Source organism: Seriola aureovittata, chromosome 13, assembly GCF_021018895.1.
Source record: "Seriola aureovittata isolate HTS-2021-v1 ecotype China chromosome 13, ASM2101889v1, whole genome shotgun sequence".
In the NCBI taxonomy this organism is placed as follows: Eukaryota; Metazoa; Chordata; class Actinopteri; order Carangiformes; family Carangidae; genus Seriola; species Seriola aureovittata.
The window spans coordinates 10,064,568-10,085,296 of record NC_079376.1 but is presented as its reverse complement, the minus strand read 5'-3'; the positions used below and the strand labels follow the sequence as shown (position 1 = coordinate 10,085,296).

Here is a 20,729-nt window from a genome sequence, read left to right as displayed (position 1 = left end):
TGCACAACATGAAGTGTGTTTATTACTTTTTTAGTGATATACAGAGTCATCTGTGGTTGACAGAACTAAAATATAAAAACTTCAGTGTAACTACTAAAAATATTCTTTATCAACAATAAATAATGTATATGTTACACGTACACAATGTTTAACTTGAAACTGAATTTAAACATGGTGAAACAAGATGCATGCAAATTATGTATATATGTAAATAAATTATTGCAGACTGAGATGAGATGCTAACAGCAAAAGGCACCAATAAAGAACCATCTTATTTTGATTGTGGATTTTACTTCACATATTGCAGTACTACTGTCCAGGTCAGTGTGATGAGAGCATTCTTGAAGCATGAAGTGAAACTGAGCACATGAGACCCTTGAGACCCTTGAATTTTTGGCAGCTTATTGTTCACAAGTTAGGAACATCCATGTAAGTAAAAATACACAAACACAATAATGATGAAGAATACCCGACAAAATAAATGTACAACTTCTGATTCCATTGTTTGCTGGAATTGTTAAAGCTGGTTATAAAAAGGACACTGAGAATAATATATATTCATTTTTTATATATTTTTTTTATTGAAACAATAAACATCCAAAGTGTTAGAGAGAGGAATCAAAGCACACTAAGAGTTAGGCAACTGGAACGTTTCATTATGAACTCAACAGTGCTCTGCAAGATAAGGTTGTCAGTGCATTTTAACATCATGAATTATAAAATTCAAAATACAAAAAGAATCAAATACATCTTAACTGTGAGGGTGGTATTTTGCGAGTGAGGAAGCAAAAGATAACGGCAGTGTGAGCACCGACACGAAAAGTAAACTACCACACACTGCTGCTGCTATTTGAGACATTTTGGCCTTTATCTATCAGTACACGCATCATTATTATGATTATTATGACAACTTAAATTATACAAAAAGCACAAGGGATGACTACTGAATGTTTTAAGTTGAAATACAGCCAGAAGTAATTTCAAAACATCCCATTTTCATGAGACATATTAGCTCTACAGACATCGAGATAATAGTACTAGAAGAATTACATGTTTCGCTTTTTACAATGCAGAAGCTGGTTTACTGAATTCCCCCTTTTAACATAAATGATTGTAATGGAAAAGCTTATTAAACGAGTTCTTCAAGTACACTTCCAAAATTGTTGGCAACTATATTTAATGTTGTTCTGGTTGTTTTTGAATGGCAGACAAGTCTAACAGAGGCCTAAATATTTCACTGTTGTTGTATATTATGTCACCAAAACCACTCTATTCAATCTCACCTGCAGTTTATGAAATAACATCTGGACGACATTTTGACTAATACTGTTTGGATACAATTTGAAATCATGGACAGAAAGATGGACCAAAAGAGTGCAGTGTTAGGGAGTCAAATGAAAAAGTGAAAGCCACTCTCCTAAATACAGTATCTTCTTCAGGGTTGTATGTTATATATTTGTGTGGTATAGTGCCACCCAATCCTAAATAACACCAATGATACCCATGAGAGAGTTTGTCACACTCATTAATTACACTGCATAATCACTGCAGTGCTCATAAATAACTTAACAATTAATAATCTGCGACACAAGCTGTTCCGTGTCTTGGAGTGGTTGCTGATAATGACTTGTCAGCATGTGTACACTCACATTTAGTGACTGAGCACAGGAAAAGGGAAATTGTTATAAGCGATCGTGGTTATCAAATACAGTCATGGCTGTGGCTTTTTCATTTTTTTTTTTGGCAAACAGAAGCTTGAAACATTCTGTTGAAAGTCTGAAGTAGCATTATTTACCTCTCTTCCTCCCCTCTGCTTGATGCGTCACCACCAGAAGATGCACCAGCATACAATAACCCAAAAACATAAAAATGTTAACATTGTTAACAAATAGTAATAATATTAAAATTTTTTAAAAAGAATAAAATCTGGAATCCTTCTTCTGTACAGCGACTGGCGATTGGTGACCCCCCCTCCCAGCCCAGTTGGTTTTGGCAGTGGTCTAACACTTGTGCTTCATGGCAAGCTGTAGAAAGATTGGGGTGGGGGAGCAGGATAATACCATGAGAAACTCAACAAGGCGGTGCGAGTGGATTTTTTTAAAATTGCTCCATCAGCAAAATGCTTTCCAGCTAGAAACAAGTAGATACAACAGAGTCCCTTCAATAAAAGGTGGAAGTGAACACAGTGATTAGTAAAATGAGGAAATTTAAGGCACAGATATGATTATTTTAGTACTTTTTCATGAAGGAAGAAAGAAGCTGTTATGAGAGGTTTTTTTATACAGATGCTGGAAGGCAGCCATGGTTCTTTTTAATCAAGCAATGACAAGTAAACTTCATTTATCTCATTTGCAAGGGCTCTAATAGCCGGTTGGAAAGATGACCGGGGCCACCAATCTTATACAAAGCCACAGGATGATGAGGATGGCAGATGCACACATTTACACACACATGCACACACACAGACAACAGACTATGGTATGGGGTATATAAATAGTATGGGGTATGTTGCTGTAGAATGAGGAGAATGGAGTTCTACAGACTGAACAAGTGGGGGCAGTAGAGCAGCACGCAGAAATGAGCGGTCTTGATTAAAGCCGAGCGGCCCAGCGAAATCAGCTGCTGTCACACAGCAAGGCGCAGAGATGGAATTACAGAAGCGAAGCAAGAGAAAAAGAGCCGAGGTGACCCGCTCACGGCACAGCAGACACTTAGCGCTGCACTTGGCTATAATTTAAAGTTACACTGTGTGCAGAGGTCCACTTAAAACACATGCAGGTGACTTGAAAATAGGAAAAGTCAAATCCTTCACAATACATCCTGTCAAGCCAGCCACAAAGTCATTCTCAGACAGAAATATAAGCGGTAATGTGCAGATTGTTTTGTTAATTCTAGCAGTACTATACATTTGTACTGCTACCAACTGCCTTTCACAGTGGGCTTCAGACATGCAACAGTATGAGTTATGATGATGATGTCCAGGACAAATGACAAGTTATAAATAAAATCATATAAAAACTAATGGCAGTCAGTGAAATGAGAAATGCTGAAAAATGAGTGATTCTTCATGGGGGCTCTACAGTCATTTTCTCCTGAAACCACCACAGCAAAGACATTTTTCTCTGCTTATCACAGTTTCTGTAATTCATCACGGTGGGGAAGCTCATCTGAGAACAGTAAGAGGGCCATGAAAGGCTCTTCAAATGTCTTCCAATTATCCCACCATCGCACCATTCAAAATAGTAATTTCCGTGGGTAGTGGATGGCTTCACTATCAAAGACAGTGACTTTTACTGGCACATGTCTAAGAGTGAAGGCTATCCACTGACAGCACAACAGTGCTGGAAGCCACGCTGTAAACCCAGGGGTGTGTGATACAGCTTTGTGCTACTAGAAAGAAAGCTATGATGATCGTGAAGCAACGCAATTTTTTTGTTTTGTTTTGCAGTAAAGTATTGTCCTATAAGTATTACAGCCTCATCAAACAGCATGCTATTAGTTTTACAGACAACCAAGAGATATGGGATAGAAGGAAGATGAGGGAACACCTTAAAGAGAAATACAAAAGAGTAAATGAGGGAAGAAGAAACTATTATCTTCCCAGAGCAGAAGGCAACACTGCTAAGAGGTTGAAGTCACGATGAGGCAACTCTTGCAAATATCCTCAGGGTTAAAGTAAAATGTTTGATCTTTTGGTCTAAACTACTAATGACTTTAAAATCATAACTAGATATTCTGTAAGAGACGAGGTGGGACTCGAGGTCAGAATTTCAATGGATTGTGTTAAAAGACGCACATTAAACCCACCCTGTGTTTTGCCTCACCTTGTGTGCAGTCACAGCAAACTGTTCAGCACTGTTCATCATGTCTGCAGTCTTCTCCTCAGCGCGACCTAATCGCTCGCCGCGCTCATTCAGTGCCTGGCTGGCCTTCTGTACGGCACTCGTCACGCTGTCTGCAGCTGAGTGTAGTATACTGTTACCTGCAGATAAGGGTGGGAGTGAGGAAGCCAGACAGAGCAGGGAGAGGCAGAGAAGACAAGTGAAACACGAAGGAGGAGAGAAGAGACAAAAGGGAAAGAAACCGTCATTCCTTTGGTGAACAATAGAATGTCTTAGACAAGCTGCAACAAATGAACCTGTGACATTAGATGGGGTCCAATCCCTGACCCTGAGCATTAGCGTTAATGGTGGAGGACACAAACATGAAAAAGTAAATGGCTTTCCATCAGGTGCAATGTAGGAAGGTGGCTAATGAGTTTTGCTCAAAGCCGATTTACTTCAAGGAAAGAGCAAGTGAAATTAACCTTTTCAAAGTTGAAAGTATGCAACAGCAACACATGCAGTGTTGGATTTAACGTCTCTTTTTAGGAACACATGTCATTTCTGTTGACATTCAGCAACACTTTGATGCCAGCTCTGTGATTAGTCTCCTCTTTTCGAAACTATAGAGTAATGAAGAGCGGATATGTGCTTGGTTGCACGGGGAGCCCTCGAGACCCATTAGTGGCTATAAGACAGAAAACACATCTTCGGATTGCTGTGGCAGCCCCGCGGATGTTTCTTTTGACAAGCCATTAATCTAATGCACGTCGAAAGTGCTGCTGTTATGCACTACGCTATCAACTAGACCAAGAACAGCAATCTTTCTGCTGCTTTCTCTTTGTTGGCAATAAAGTTGCATTGTTCCAGTGGGGTCTAATCTGTCATTTTATGTAGATATACCTGAGGGCAGCATGCCAGTCTAGGAAAATATCGGATTTGTTTTTAAAGTTGCTGCTTGCTACTGATGTGAACTGCTAAAACTGCTAGACGAGGGAAAGGGGACTTTCAGTTTGTAGTAGCAAAGTCTTGACAAATTATTACAACAGAGTGTCACCATAGGGTTCACAATGTGACAATGTGACAAAATAAAAAATGACTAGGAGCACAATATTCTGCCCATTGTAATATAAGATATAGTGCTATTTGAATCATTGGATTTGGAGATAAACTCCACAGCCATTCCAGAAAGGCCAAACATAATTTTGTTAAACCAAATGATTCATAACTACACCTTTTACGCTGTTCCCAACCTTAAAAAGTGGAAAAATAATAATTAAAAAAAACCTGCAAACACACAGTGATAAGTTAGATTTGATTTTCCAAACTCTATATCCACTGATATACAGAAAATGAGTTTGAGGAGAAGAAACAGATAGAGGAGAGATTGAAGGTACTGACTGTATTAAGACTTGACAAGCCCGCGTCTATCTTTTCCCACGGGAAAACTACAATATAGTGAGTGTATGTCCCGTGGCATCAAGGCAGGTAGCCTGAGTGGCAGATAATTGGGACAGCTCCTCTGCAGTGGCTTATATGAGAGCCCCAAAAGCAGACGGCGAGACCAGCTGGTGTTCCTTCAAAAGAAGTTAACTTGATAAAGTCAAAGCAATTTATGTAGAGATACACACCCACACTGCAGACACACAGATGTACATATAACTCTTCAAACCCATACCTACGCACACAAAAGGAAATGGAGAAAAAAAAACACATGCACATATAGAAGGCTTTCCATCAGCCAATTTTCCCAAGATTGCAGTAAATGAACCACAGGCGGCAGAGCAGATTGCACATGACAAACACATCTGGAATGATGATGAAATAAGCCTCACCTTCTGGGATTACTTTTTCTCAAAAAATTAAATCAAAACGACATAGTAAGCTGCAATAGTCAAGACTTACTCTGTGACGTAGCTCCAACTTAAATTTAACTTAACTTGGAACTATGACGCCATCAGCAAAGTAATGTTATTAACTATAATACATTGCAAATGATCGATGAATGAAGGATTCCAGTTTACGTAGGCTTAAACACATTCCTGCTCTGCTTCTGTCTGGGGAAAAAAAAAACATTCTCGTAGTGGCTTTAAGTCTTCACTAGAAAGGATAAGACCTTTTCACCTTCAGACAGATTCCTCTTAATCCTCTCCTCCTGCGGGATAACCCAGGGAGTAATACTCCCATCATCCTCAATATACCCCCCACCCTCACAGCCCACTCCACGCCATGCACTCGGAGAACATATTCCTTTATTTGTCTGCACACCCTTTTTCCTTTCTCTTGTGCCTTTCTTCATTGTCAGAGATCAGTGGCGGGGTGCAGCGTGGGCTCTCCCGGTGGAGAATGTAATTACAGAAAAGGCAGGGTGGAGACATTCTGGAGAGCTTATGAAGGGGCTGCTGCATCGGGAGCTGAATGAAACATGTGTAGGAGTAGATTATGCTTCATGGTGCCATCGCTGAAACTCTAAGCCTCAGTGTCTTTTAACTTAAAGTAGGAGCTGATCAGCCATCACTGTTATCAGTGCGGATAATGGCAGTTCTTAGGTTACTTAGCGGGTTCATTCATTCTGCATTTTAATGAGTCAGAAGCTGTTATAACACTGATGTTGCACTGGTGAATCTAAAACAGGAGCGTTTTTTTATGAAGACTTTATCAACTTACATTGTCGATTGTAAATGGCTTGCATTACAGTGTGAGGCTGAACCTAGTACATCCAAGACACGCCTCTCTCAAAAATGCAGAAGGAACGTTGTTTCTATAGCCCATGATATCATCATAACCCATGGTTTCTTTAACAATGGGGAATGAACAAAAAGGCAAGTCGTTTTCTGGACACAAAATAATCCAGAAAATAGGAGCTGAGCAAAGATAAACATAACAAGGAAGGGCAAAGATCATTCGAAGACGACCCTTCCTTTACCAGTTCTGCTGTAAACATTAGATTACAGGCTACACTGCTACGGCTCTAAGAAAATAAGCTGATGGATATCAACAGGAACATGTCAGACACACTTCATGTGATGCTGACAGCCAGGTCACATTCACTCATATGGGTCTGATTAGATTGGATGGTTAATTTCAAGAACAAACACACCTACACACAAAGGATCCATGCCAGTAATACTCTCTGGCAGTCTACATGATCATAAATTCACTGTGCGAAGATAATGCTGTGGGGTGTAATGTCTGTGTGTTTGATGAGAGAATGCGTCTTACAAGTATTAGCGAGCACATACTTATCTGCACTTTAGCAAGTTCCATCAAAAATTCTCCTTATTACCAAGATATTACCAGAGGGGCTTTAAGGCTGGTGTTATTCACCCAAAGAAAAACGAAGCATTCTGTCAAGGATTTTTGTAAGTGATCCCAATCCTATTCATAAATATGCAGAGTCTCTTGAGTATGAAATACACTGCAATTGCTGTTATTTTCAACCTGGGCCTCATTTTCCTACTTTCTGCTACAATTGGTTAGAGAATAATTCATTACTATTTTACTGTAGATTTATGTACTTTTAGTTCATAGAGATGGCAAACAGCACGATCAGATTTTCCTAATGTTAAGTGGAAATACAAAAAGCATGTCATCACAAACAATAAAGATCAGTGAAAACCTCTAAATGTACTAAATGTAAGTTATTAAGCTCTCTGTTCTATTCACAAAGTCAATGCGTAGTTACAAAAATATATTTTACACCAATGTATGGTTAATTTTAAATTCATAAACACAATTATGTCAACTGTGCCTGTTCTAATGTGTTAAACATTAAGAATCACAGACAGAATCTCATCGGTGTGACTGTGTCAAAAAAAAAACAAAAAAAAAACATCTTTTAATTTATTTTTAAATTCAACAGATTGAAATTTCTTTTCCTCACTGTGTGAGACAACAGCACTGGTGGAGGCATAAAGCTATATAGTTAAAAGGTGACATATGTTGAACATATGTTGAACATCCAAGGCTCCTTTAATGCTTCTGTGGTCTCGTATTTTGACAAGTTTTCTTATTTAACAAGATTAAAAAAGGAGGAACTGGAACAAAATCTTAGAAAATCTAATGTATTCTGGATCTGATTTAATTACAGTGCAAAATTTATTATGGGTATACATGCTATTTTGCTGGGGTTGGGCTTCTATTCATTAAAAACCAGAAAGGCAAATTCACAATAAATAAAGCAGTGATCCTTTAAGTAACAATGCTGCTACTTCACATTTCATTTTCAAATGGATTCTATATAATAGAATGGTTTATAAAATGAGAAAAAATGAATCAGGAGCTAATGTAATAATCACATGGGCCTAAAGACACATTCATGCTGCTCTTGCTGTAAGATAAAGTCCCGCTGCAGTTTAATTAATGCAAATCTTGACATTACCCGCAGCAGTATAATAAAACTATAGCGGGAGTTCACCCTGGAAGGGCACCCCCCCCACCCCCCGGCAATCCCGATGCACACCTATTATTTCACTTTAGCCTTTTATCCAATCACTTCTCTTCACATTCTTCCTGCAGTTATTCCCAATACAGTTCCTTCTCTATTTCAATGGTCACTCCAAAGCCTTTTATATAGGGCAGTTCTCTCTTTCTCTACTCTATATTTCTCCCAAATCATTAAGCCATCTGTGCATTTCCCTCTTTTTCCGATACAACTCCCTTCAAATGACATATGTAGCATATATACATCCAACTATATATGTCTATCATTATATCATTGTCTTTCAGGCAACACAATGCTGCTCCTTCCCATCCCCACCGGCATCCAGAACCTCACCAACATTAGCAAAAGCAGTCACTAGCTATCTTCACCGAGACATAAACTCGACTGCACTATCACTCAGTTGCTAATGTAAAATGTATAATCCCATGCTGAGGTTTACGACAAATGATCCTATTACAAATAGTAATAAAGCCATTCATCTGTATTGCCTTGTTGGTCCCTCCTGCATGAGCTACTTTTGATTCAACGGCACATATTTATGTATCCAACAGATACTCACATTTATTTTGGATGTGTAGCAACTGAATGACTCCTTTAACCTCTTGGTCAACCTCTCAGAGAGAAGATCAATCTGCCCCTGACATGACATTCATGAGATGAAAGACTTGACCTTACTTGCTCAGTTGGCCTGTAACTCAGTCATTGTCAAGCTGGTTAAAAAGGTTCAGCAAGACACTGAGGACACTAATGGGGACGAACATGGAACATTCTGTCCTAAATGTACCTCAAAACTTTGCTGACACGGACAGAAAAATAGCTACTAGGTATTCATGAACAGCCTAGTCTTAGCGGCTTTAATCAGCAGATAAATGTCAGCATCACACAATGCATTAAACAGCCATAATTTCCAACATCATCATCACCTTGACTAAGCTTAAGTGTTATTTTGTGAAATGCTATACAGAAGTACAGAATACTAAGGAAACCATTAGCTCTTGTTCGTCAAAATGGGATCTACACAGTATTATTCAGTGACTGCACACACAGTGACACTGAGGGAGGAGGACAGTGAAATTAACTCAGATAACCTTTTAATGTAAACTTAAAATCCCTTCCAGCATGTACTCAACCCCCACAGTGCTAACACACACAAGGGAAATATTGACCCTGTTCTCACTGGGAGCAAAAGGAAAAAAGATGTGTGTGCATGTGTGCATGTAAATGTTTACTACTGTATAGTCTTAAAAATAACAACATGGGTCATTTAAGTCCCTGAGCCAGAAGCTTAACCTCAGGTCAGAAGTTAGAGGACAGTCTTCATTTTAAACTTTTTAAAATCCAACTTTGCAGAATGACCTAATTTATTATAGTCAGATTTTCAAGTGTATCTACTGTATGCTATTGCTTGAAACCTTGCTGTAGTCAATATCTGATTTCCACAAGTATAAGGGACACATTTTCCATATCCTCAGTTTCCTTGCCATAAATGTCAGAAGTTAAAATGAAGTATTTCTGAAAGATAATGTGATCTCTTATCAGATCTGACTACTATTGGATCTAATCACTGGTTAGTAGGAGAATACTTGTTCAACTTAGACCAAGAAACTTTGTGTACCACCTTGGCTTACAGAGGAATTTAGTACTTCTTAGTCTGGGATATAATAATAATATTTTAATTTAGTCCAAGTAGTTTCGTATACTATTGGCTTACCTTGTCTTAGTAGATGACCAAGGTGGGCAACAAATTCTTTCCTCATTCTGTTGAAAAAGACCTTGCAACGGAAAATGACTGAATCTACTTCTTGGTCTTCTGTGATGAGAAAATATTGAAAGTCATAGTCAGCTTTTATATTTAAAATATGATATACTTTTAATATTAGTCAATCAGGGGTTATAATTTTTGGAATATGAAATCACAAGTGAGACACTAAAGGGCTTAATTCTTTATAAATGCCATGCAACTGTGAAACTGGTTACTGTTTTATTATTTATCTGTTGGGTACAATGTAGGTGGCACAATAAAATGGGTATTTTATGTTAAGTAACTTTAACAGGTATGACATGTTAGTGAATAATGCTTTAAACTAAGCCCATGTTTATGCAAGCTGCTTCTTACACCTGACTGGAGGATTCTTAAGCCTAAAATTTGTGCTGAGCATTTAGTGTAAACTAGAGGGAGATTAGTTTGCCTAATGCTTAATACTTAGCTTCATTATTTTAATTTCAATCTTCAAGAAAACAAGTTTAATTTAAATGGTTTTACATACCAATATCAAATCCTCAAATAACTCCAATTAATCTAAAAGGTCTTTACTGCTCTATCATATATTTTAACATTTTGAGAGTCAAGTGATGCCACCTGATGATTCAATGTTAATATTACTTCACAAATGGCTACTGTTTGCAGCCTATTATCGTTTTCAACTCAAGACGACTGACAGGACCTCCTGCAGTAACATGTCGTCAGTTTGGGAAAACAGTGCAAGATTAAGTTCAAGTAAAGAACAAAGCTGCTGGCATCCACAGGCCACTGTTGACATTGTCATGACAAGCTTTAACATCCCCAGTACACACATCGTGAAACCAACAATCATCCCCAGAGATTTGTCACTTGGCAGTAATATCGACTTCGTTAATTCTATGCATGCTGTCTTGAATAGCCCTGAATAGTCTTACAGGGGCGCTTAATAAAATGTTTTTATTGCACTATATTTACACGTCTTGATTCATCTATCTGTGTATGACCACATTTATGTGAATTAATTATCTATTTTTATCTTTCTAAGGAACTGCCATGCCAGCCAACTTTTGCAGATAGCGTCTCCCACAGTTATGGTCCCACACCTGAGCAGCGTCATGATTTTTGTTTTGCACTGGTGTGAGACTTAAACTGGAGTGGACAGAGTTGGCAGCAAGCTGGCACCATCTCTGTTCCTACTGTCACAAAGTGCGTGGTGAACTGTCAACTTTTTCATCTATCGCACACCGCTTCCTCGACACACACTGGGGGGCAGGTGTTCATTAGCAAATCATCACCCAGATGGTCTCCCAGTATGGTGTCAATAGCTGGATCAATAGCTGAGCTCTTAGGAGGGTAATTTAAATAGAAAAATGTAATTTTTGTAAATGCATTAATATCAGAAGCATTTATATCAATTGCAGTGCATTGTGTCTAATAATGAACCATGGATTTTCTTAGATTTTGAGCATTTAAAAAAATGTAACAGTAAATGTAATCCTCCGATCTACTGGAGGCGTGTGGTGGATATGCATGATATGCATTCCATAATCCATCCTACTCTAAAGACCCCAGGTTCAGTGCTCTCCGGGACACCACTACCTTCCCACCTACACATACTGAGACTACAGTACGCACCAGGGGCAGTTTAAGCGAGTTAAATATGGACTTGCTTTTCAGAGTAGGAGGAAAGGTCAAGGCAACATAACAGAGTGTTGATGAGGACAAGCAGCTTTATCTTCAATGGGCAGATTCTGGGTTCCCACACACATAGAGTAAGAGAGAAAATCTGGTTTAAAATCTGGCAATTTTTTTGTTTTAGTTTTTTTATTTCTGGTAATTGATTTCTGTATGTGGAGCATATGGACAACCTGCAGGAGGTGAAGGAGTTTCCATAAATAATTGCATGAATAATACAACAGGTTGAATGGTGCTCAAAGATGAGGCTATGGGGGTAAACAGATCAATATCTGATCAAGCCACGCAGGATGCTGCATTCACTACTGGGTTTCACTGTAGAAAACCTGCACAAGAATTCTCCACCTCCTGGGTAATAAACACTTGCAGCCAGCAAATGAACAATTATGCAGTTTTACATTGACATTTTATATGTCTAAAGTGTTTCGAGTTGGTTGTGGTCTTCACTTATTAGTTGGGCATTAAATAAATGTTATTTTCTGGGGGAGAGGTTAGCTTTCAACTGACTGTTTTTCCACAGTCTCACACATTAAATATCAATGTCAAACAATAATTATGGGACTGTTACAGCTCTTACTGTGATGTTTAATGTTATTTTGAAGGGTGGAAACCAATGAGTCTCACACAGGCACACAGCGTTATGTGTCAACACCACATTAATTATGTAAAATTATTATTAAGTGTTGTTTTTCTATGTGCTGTAAAACCAGTTGATCCATGTCAGATGCTTTGAGTCATAGCTGATGCATTTTGTTGGACATCCTCATTGACCTTACTTCAGCAGAGCACTCAACAGATGCTGTGTACCAGGAATAAGCATGCATTTTCATACACACCAGGTGCTGGTTGTCATCATACATAATCAGATTCAAGCTGGCTTACAGCACAGTATGACAGCAGTGAGTCCACCATTGCAGAGCCACTCTGTTCTGAACACAAATATTAACCAAGAACAGTTGGGAGAACTTTTTCAACTTCTTTGTCTTACCCCCCAGCAGTTTGGACTGACAGTTGACAAACTCTGGTTTCCGTGCTGAGCTGTAGCGCTGGCAGGTGTGGTGAAGAATCTGGATAAAGGTGCACTTCTCTCCTGCTGAACCAGCAACCCACTGGTCAAAAGCATTTTCAAACATCAGGTCAAACTCTGGACAGTCCTTGGAGAGAGTAACAGTGAGAGGGAGATATGAGCGAGAGGTGAGAGTGTAGTAAGGGAAAAGAAAGTTACTTTGTATCAGTAAACATGCTAACCCTGATGATTCCCAAGGCTAAGCTCACTAAACAAATACCACTGGCTGAAGGAGAGGCTGAAGACCGAGACTGATTACATACTTTGTTGGGGTCAATGCCGTTGACCTGCCGTAGCTGGTCAATTGTCCACTGTGACCTTTTTACAAAGGCAGAAGATCCTTGAAACTGCTTCACCTTAGTGATGGATAAGTGAGAAGGTTTCTTATTTGTCACTGTGGAGATAAAAACAATATAACACATCAGATAAGAATGCTGCAGAAATTATAAACATCAAAATATAAATTCCAGATTATAAGGTTTCTATGTAACCTCCCCTATGTTTTATATACAGCGAGAACGTGTGGATTAGGATAAATGGACAGTTCAAGTCACGAGATGAGGAATATTTGAGTCAAGCAAAAGCCACAAGCTTCTTTCTGTGGGCGGCAGAAACAAAGGGAACCATTAACAAAGGATGTTTTAACTTTTGGAGCCAATAGCAACAGAGACCATGATACAATTTCCTATGAGAAGACACAGCCTAACTATCAACATACAAACCCTAATCTTATATATACAGTATCCTGTTGGTGGATTTCTGTTGTGTTCCAGCTACATAAAGCAAAACTTTTCACACAGCTGATCTAAAGAATATAAATAATTGGTTATTTTGTTCCTGTCAAAGTGCAAATTCCTGTGTTTTTTTTAATATACAGTGCTAGACACTACACATTTCTCTTCTTGAAAGTGATGCATTTCTTCCACTGCACTGCTGGCTAAATTTAAAAGGGTAACAAATTACACTACATTCAAGGTTGGAGGAATTTCTTTTTAATAAGTCACAAAGAAAAATGGACATAATGATAACATCCATATGGTAGTACATTATGTTTCCATTAAAATTATTAGGTATTGTGAAGGTTTTGTTTCATCAGGACTGGCAACATGCTTATGAAGTGTAATGTTTCTGAATAACTAAAAAGGTGTTTTAAGGTGCCAAGACCTTTACTCTGATATTTCACCTCTTGTCTAATGACTTGTTCTCAACTTGGCCACTCTTGCCCAGGCCATGAATATCCATGCTTGACTCTTCCTATACAGAGATCAACACCAACCACATGTTTACAGATCATCGAGGCTCACAGCTGGATGTGTGTGTAGCTGGACACTGAGACCTTTTGTCCTTCTCAGGGGCAACATGCTCCTGTGTTGCTTTTTTAACCCCAGGAGCAAACCTCTGCTTCCGCTCTCCCACATTTGCCATTGTGTCACCTCAGATAGAAAAGGGAAGCGTTCAGGTCACTTTCACTGCTGTTGCCCTTTACTCTGCTTCTCATCTCTCCAAAAAACACACCACTATCCCGCTGGCTGTCATGTTTCATTTTGCCTTTTGTTCAGGTTTGCTTTGTGAAACCTCTACCACACCCTTTTACTGGATAGGATTTTGAAAATATAGGTAGGGCTGAATGTTACATCAGGTGATACATTCAGAAAGCAAACTCCCCTGAGAGGAGGAATGTTTGGATATGTTTTGTGTATCCATTTAGACAGCTGCAGTTAATACTTGAGGTGCTGTGGAGGTTGCAGGGTGGATCAGACAGACAAAAGCAGACAGATACAACACAGGCAGACTGGCAGACATTTCTTTCTATTTTCTTCTTTCTGTGAATTTATTTTTATTCAAACCGACAGCCACAACTATGACAAACAGATGAAGTGAGTGATCAGAACTGTCTTGGGTCAGACAGTAGGCTAATACAAGCTCTAGAAACCAGATAATTTTATAAAGAGGATGACAGCTGGATGCAATGAGCCAATATGTTGAAGGGTAGAAGTCTGGAAACTAAGCACATCAAATTCACAGCAAGAATAATTTGTCTTTAAGCTACATTCGTGGCAGATGATAGACTATAGCACAGCACCACTACTTTCTCCAAACTGACTGAGTAGAAATGGGATTTTATTGCTCATATTAGATAAGTGGAGGACTGGCAGCTGAGAGATAACGGACTGACACAAGTACAGTAAGAATTCAACTCGAAACCGTCTCTTTCTCTAAGATATGAGCCTCTCGTCCATCTTATCCTACCAGACACATCCTATACTGTACAGGGCTAGAACTAATTATTATTTTCATTATCAGTGAATCGGAGAATAATTTTTCAATTAATTGAAATTGCTTGGTCTACGAAATAGCAAGAAAGGCACATCACATTCCCAGAGTGTCTTCAAATTGCAGCAACAGTCCAAAACCCAAAGACATTTAAATTGAATAAATATTAAAACACAGAAAAAAAAAAAAATCCTCAGATTTGAGTCGCTACAGCTGGTGAATATTTGGCATTTTTGTATTTCAAATTACAAATCTATCAATTATTTCAGTACAATCCCATGTGATAAGTGTGATCAGCTTTCCAATCAAGCTGAATATGCCAGGCTGCATAAAAGCAGAACGCAACATACTGAAAATACAATAACAGTAGTTATATAATATACGATACCAACCACCCATGTCATGGCTCCGTGGTTGTAAATTTTTGCCCTTACGGCATACTGTTCAACATATCAGATGAAAGAAAAAAAAATCATGATTATGAATGAGCGCAACCCCTGAGCCTGAGAGGCTTTGACTGATACGTCCCTGTATTAGCATATTCATTGTCATATCACAAGCTCTGTAGTGAGCCTGCTCTCGAAACAATCACACTGACTCCAGGATTAGAATAACAGTTGTGTAACACTCAAGAAATGACACGAAACACGAGGCATACTAAATAAGTTGCTGCTGACATGGGGAGTAACAATTTCTGCATATTGAATCACAATCTGGTAGCACCGTTTGGTTATTTATCTTTTTTTTAATGAAACTATGACATTACACCAAGACCTTACAGCTGAAATGCATCAGGGAATATGTGAGATACCTGTCGTTTCAAGGACATGGAGCTAAATTGTCAACACATCAACGCTGAGATGTTAATCAAACTGCCAGACACCCTTTGAGCCTCTAAAATCAATTTCATATTCAGCTGTTGCCGCCTGCCTTGTCTGAGTCGCTCCACTGCATATTAAACAATTACTGAAAGTTAGAAGAGCTTGTTTTATTCAAACAGCAATCAAGGAGAAGCCTGGGAGAAAATGTAAACTCAAGCTCTACTGTTGGAGAAAAAAATGATTTTAGAAAAATCAGACAAATAATGAGAGGCAAACAGATACAAACTGATGACAAAATCAAAAAGGAAGTATGTAATGAGCTTCATATCATTAGGCATGTTGACATATTACATCATTTTGTCAAAACTTGATATCCAATGTCACAGTAAGCTTCTCTTTTGGATTGTCTCATGTAAGACTGTTCAGCCTGAGTTCTATTAAACTAGACAGCAACACCCCATCCACCACTCCTGCATGTATAATTGTAATATGAGTGGTCACGACTGATGAGGTCCTCGAGTCGTGCTGAGATTGAGATTCGCAGGCCAAAGTTCACTGAGCTTGAACTGTGTGTACTGAGCGAAGATACAAAGATGGATGAAGACACATTTTCCCCTCTTGAAAATGAACTGAAGTGGATCGAACGTGAAACTAATGTCACACATTCTAGAGACAAGGAAAGACCACAACCACTGAGAGGCTGCCAAAGCCATTGTTTCCATGTGGGCTGACTGTCAGAGGAAGGCCATGCTGGTGTTCCTGTCCTGCTCCTTTCTCATGCTCCGATGGTGACATGCTCTCACTTCCTCCAGTGGATCAGTCCCTTGTTGTGCTTGGCTATGCACAAGTGCTGTGGCCTGAAGGGAAACTCGCACTGTACTATTCACATGCTGCGGACATCACAGAGGAAACGTTCTCAGGATCAGCTTTCCCTCCTGGAAATATTATCATAGTTGTGGAAGTTAAGAGAGAAATGCGAGCGTCAGGAGATTTCTTGCAAAAGCAGTAAGGACATAAATGATCTTATGAGAATTGTGCATGCTGTCGATTCTGAATGCATAACAAGCCTTAATGAAAATGTTGAATACAACACTATGAAAACATCCAGAACAACTATGGAATGTACGCAGAAATATCTGAGCTTGCCAATGACACCATGAAAGCTAACAGAATATGAAGAGGGACCACCCGCATGGGCATAATATTAATAACTTCCTTTCCCTTATATAATACAACTTAATCCTCATGACAACACTGATGCTTATCAAAAATCTCCTTTCACAAGCCGGAAATATGGTGCGCATCAACATTTTGGGCCATCTGAGCACCGATATGAAAATCTAGAAACACAGAATAATAAAAGATCACATCTGATATGGAAGATAATGTGTAACTGTACAAGCAGGGAGAACTGTGTTGCCCTTGGAACGACTGGTTATTTCAAGATTCACCCACCAAGCAGATAAACGTTTTACCAAACAAGATCCTTTTGCTGCTTCAACAAACTTAAAATTTAAAAAAGATATTTAGCATGCATGAATGATCTGACTCTGCAGATCTTTCCAGAGTAGCAAATGTGAAAACTTGATTAATATCTGTAATCATGTTGCTAAACAAATCTTTGTTTATATAACCATTTCTGACTGCAGTTTAAAAATACCCTGTTAGTCAAGCTAAAAAATGAAATCACATTTTTAATCATTTGACTGCCATCTGTCCTCCTTCAAATAAGCATTTCAAATCCTCTATTTCAACCAGGTGGGCTAAAGACCTCTTGACAAATCATACCCCTTCAGTCGGGAGTCAATTGGCTCTCTGCTCTGACATTAAATAGACATGGTTGCCATGGCAATCTCATTTGCATGCCACAAAAGACACCTGAGAAGCAGGGGCTGGAACCTAGTCAGGTTCATTCAGGGACAGCAAGCAAGGACGGTTCACAATTAACAGGATTTCAAAGCATTTGTATAATTAAGATTGTAGGAAATGTTAATGGATGAATCACTTGGCCACAAGAACTGTTGTACTGTAGTTTGTTTGGCTTGGCTGAGGGACTTTTCTCCATTGTAAAATAAGAATGCTCTCAAGGGATAAATGTGTTTGAAGATACTAAAAGAGATGAGGCTACATGAGTGGTGAGTTTAGGAAAGCTCAGAGTTCATGTGAGAAGAGTATGCACAGTGCTTTCATCTTAGCCAAAGAATTTTCTTCACACTTTTCATCAAATGAATCAAAGCGCTTATGAAGGCTTACATGGCATACTTCATGACCCCATCTCAACAACAACAGCAACCTGAAATGATTGCCTGCATATGGATTGCAGAATTCAAACAAGCTATCTTGGTACGAAGGACACTATCTTTCAAGGTAAATATCCAAACAGTTTGCCTTACAGGTTGAATTTTGCAGCTTGTTATTAGAGCTGTCGTCTGGGGGCACGTCTAACACTTTTCTCCGTCTGGGTCTGTGATTACAGGTCTATTTTAAAGCTGCCTCCTCTCTGCTTGAGCTGGAACACACTGTTATCTTCAGAAAGAAGCTGTCACTGGGATGAACCACAGCAGTGGCTAGACGGGCAACAACACCCCAGAACAAAGGACTCCTCAGTCTATTCATGGGTTCGAAAACACATTGACTGCTGTGTGCAAGGCCTACTCAGGCAGGATGGTGACCATGCAGTGGCAAGGCACCAATAGTAAAAGGGAGTGCATAGACCATGGTGAGTAATAGCAACAAAATAGACACAGACACCATTAGCTTAACACAACAACATAGTCACAATGGAGCTGTGCACAGCTATACGTCTTCATACAACAATAAATTCTTTATTTAAAACAATAACAAAAGAGTTGCAATAAATTTGAGTTACTACAAAACTTGTTTGAGTGAAAACAAGAGGTACTTCATGGATTTTTAGTCAGACTTCCATCATGTTCACATACATCCTGAAAGCCTAAATATATTTATTCTGTGGAAGGATTTTTAATCAGCAAGCAGCAGACAGAACTATCTGACTTTCACTTTAATCAAAACCAAACTACAGTGATCCTTTAAATGACATTAACATAACAAAATAAACCCAATAAATAGCAAAACAAATAATCTTTTGAATATTTGACAGATCCAGTTGTTTGTCACAGCTGGCTGATAACTGAGCAAGACATTACAAGGAAAAGTTACTCATGCAATTTTTTGGCCGTGCAAGTGTAATTGAACTTTAATTTAAGCAGCAGTATTTTTAAATTTTGTGACTAATAACTCCTAAAAATAACAATAATGTACCACTTCTAATGACTGTAATCCTTCACAGCCGGAACATGCATGGTTTACTGCTAATGGCTGTTAGAATGACTGCAACACTGTCATTTTCAAATTAAGTAAAACTGGCTTTGCTTGTTTGTATTTCAATTAACCTAACTTTGACTCAAATGGCATCGATATAACCTTATGTTCAAGCTATATTTTCAGAATTAAACTAGTTTGTGTCTTTGAGGATCTTTTGAAAGTCAAGAAATTTCTTTCATCCAACCTCCTTTAAACAGTAAGAACCAAAACCCAAATGAGCTTTTTAAAACATAACTGCCTTTTGCCTCCAGTCACATCTGTTATCCATCCAATTATAACACTCACCCAAGGACAACACATTAAAAGGATTCTGGAGTCTTGACAAATCATGTGCGTCAGCCATCCAAAACGAAAACTCTCATTTGAGGCACCAGAGCTTCTTTAAGTTCAGTTCAAATCAAAGCAACTCAGAAATGATTAAATTATAGAACCTCTCTGAACTAAAACATTCATCACATTTCATGCTCTTTGTATTATACTTCTCTATCTTTTTAATAATCAGGTGTGGAGTGTGTAATATGTGAAATGTACAAAATGTCAGCAATCATATAACAGTGTAACAATGTCCAATTGAATTCATAAATTCTGCACAGTGTCACATAACATTTAGGGCAATGCCAAATATTATTAACTAATAACTTACTTAAATGGGATCTAAACTTTCCAGTTTCCTTGTTGATCATCATCTCCAACTCTTCTGTGGAGATCACAGTTAAGCTAAACTTAAAATCAGAGTGGCAGTTTGTGAGAAGATGAGAAAGAAAAACTGGATACTCTGGGAAGGTGGGAGATAGGGTTAAGAGTAGAACAGCTGTGGCAAAGAACGTTGAGAGCATTTGTTGAGCAAGTGTGCCCACTGAAGGCTTCAAGACCTCCCCAGAAGTTGTCATGGTCAACATGACAAACTCATGTGATGCAATTATGTCATTTTGCAACACACAGGGTAGGGGTGGGCGATATGACGATATTAGATCGTGAAGAATTACAATGTGAAGACGATCTTTCAAACTGCAGAGATCGTGGGATCGTCTAGGGCACATTCTATAGATTGCAGTTCTATGCTGATGCACCGACGCACCAGACTTATTGACGTCGTCAACCTTGACCGACCAATCATAGTGAATTACGGGCAGTGACGCGCTTTCCTACCCGCCTCCTTGTTTGTGTGTGTAGCGGTAGCACATGGAGAGCGATGGCTGAAAGCCAAACGGAGTTGGTCACTAAAAAATATTCCACCTCCATTATATGGAATTGGTTTGGATTTTCCGCAACTGATCAAGCGCAAGCAATTGTAATTTGCAAAGTTTGCACAGAAACCGTTTGCACGTCGGGTGGTAACACGACGAACCTGTTTAATCACCTGAGGAGGAAGCACCCCAAGCAGTATGCTGAGAGCCAATGTTGTTGTTGTTTACCTTAAACTTTACGTTGTTTGCACATGCAGGCAAAACTGCATCTATTTGAAATAAAATCTATTAAGAAAGGTTCTTTGGTCTAAATTGTCTGTTTTTCTTTTTCCAAT

The 20,729-nt window shown here is 38.8% G+C and overlaps 1 protein-coding gene across 3 annotated transcripts in view; it reads right to left on the bottom strand.

Moving 5' to 3' along the window:
* Positions 1–557: 557 nt before the first annotated feature.
* Positions 558–20,729, bottom strand: part of stxbp6 (syntaxin binding protein 6 (amisyn)) — a 68,436-nt gene continuing 48,264 nt past the window's right edge. For 2 of the 3 annotated variants that reach the window (XM_056393482.1, XM_056393481.1), the window contains exons 3-6: positions 13,031–13,161; positions 12,690–12,855; positions 3,825–3,982; positions 558–2,024 (exon numbers count right to left, since the gene is read on the bottom strand). In XM_056393482.1, the coding sequence (XP_056249457.1) occupies positions 2,001–2,024; positions 3,825–3,982; positions 12,690–12,855; positions 13,031–13,161 (479 nt within the window). In that variant the 3' untranslated portion in view covers positions 558–2,000. The remainder of the gene's footprint in view (positions 2,025–3,824; positions 3,983–12,689; positions 12,856–13,030; positions 13,162–20,729) is intronic. The other variant, XM_056393483.1, reaches the window with a different exon arrangement.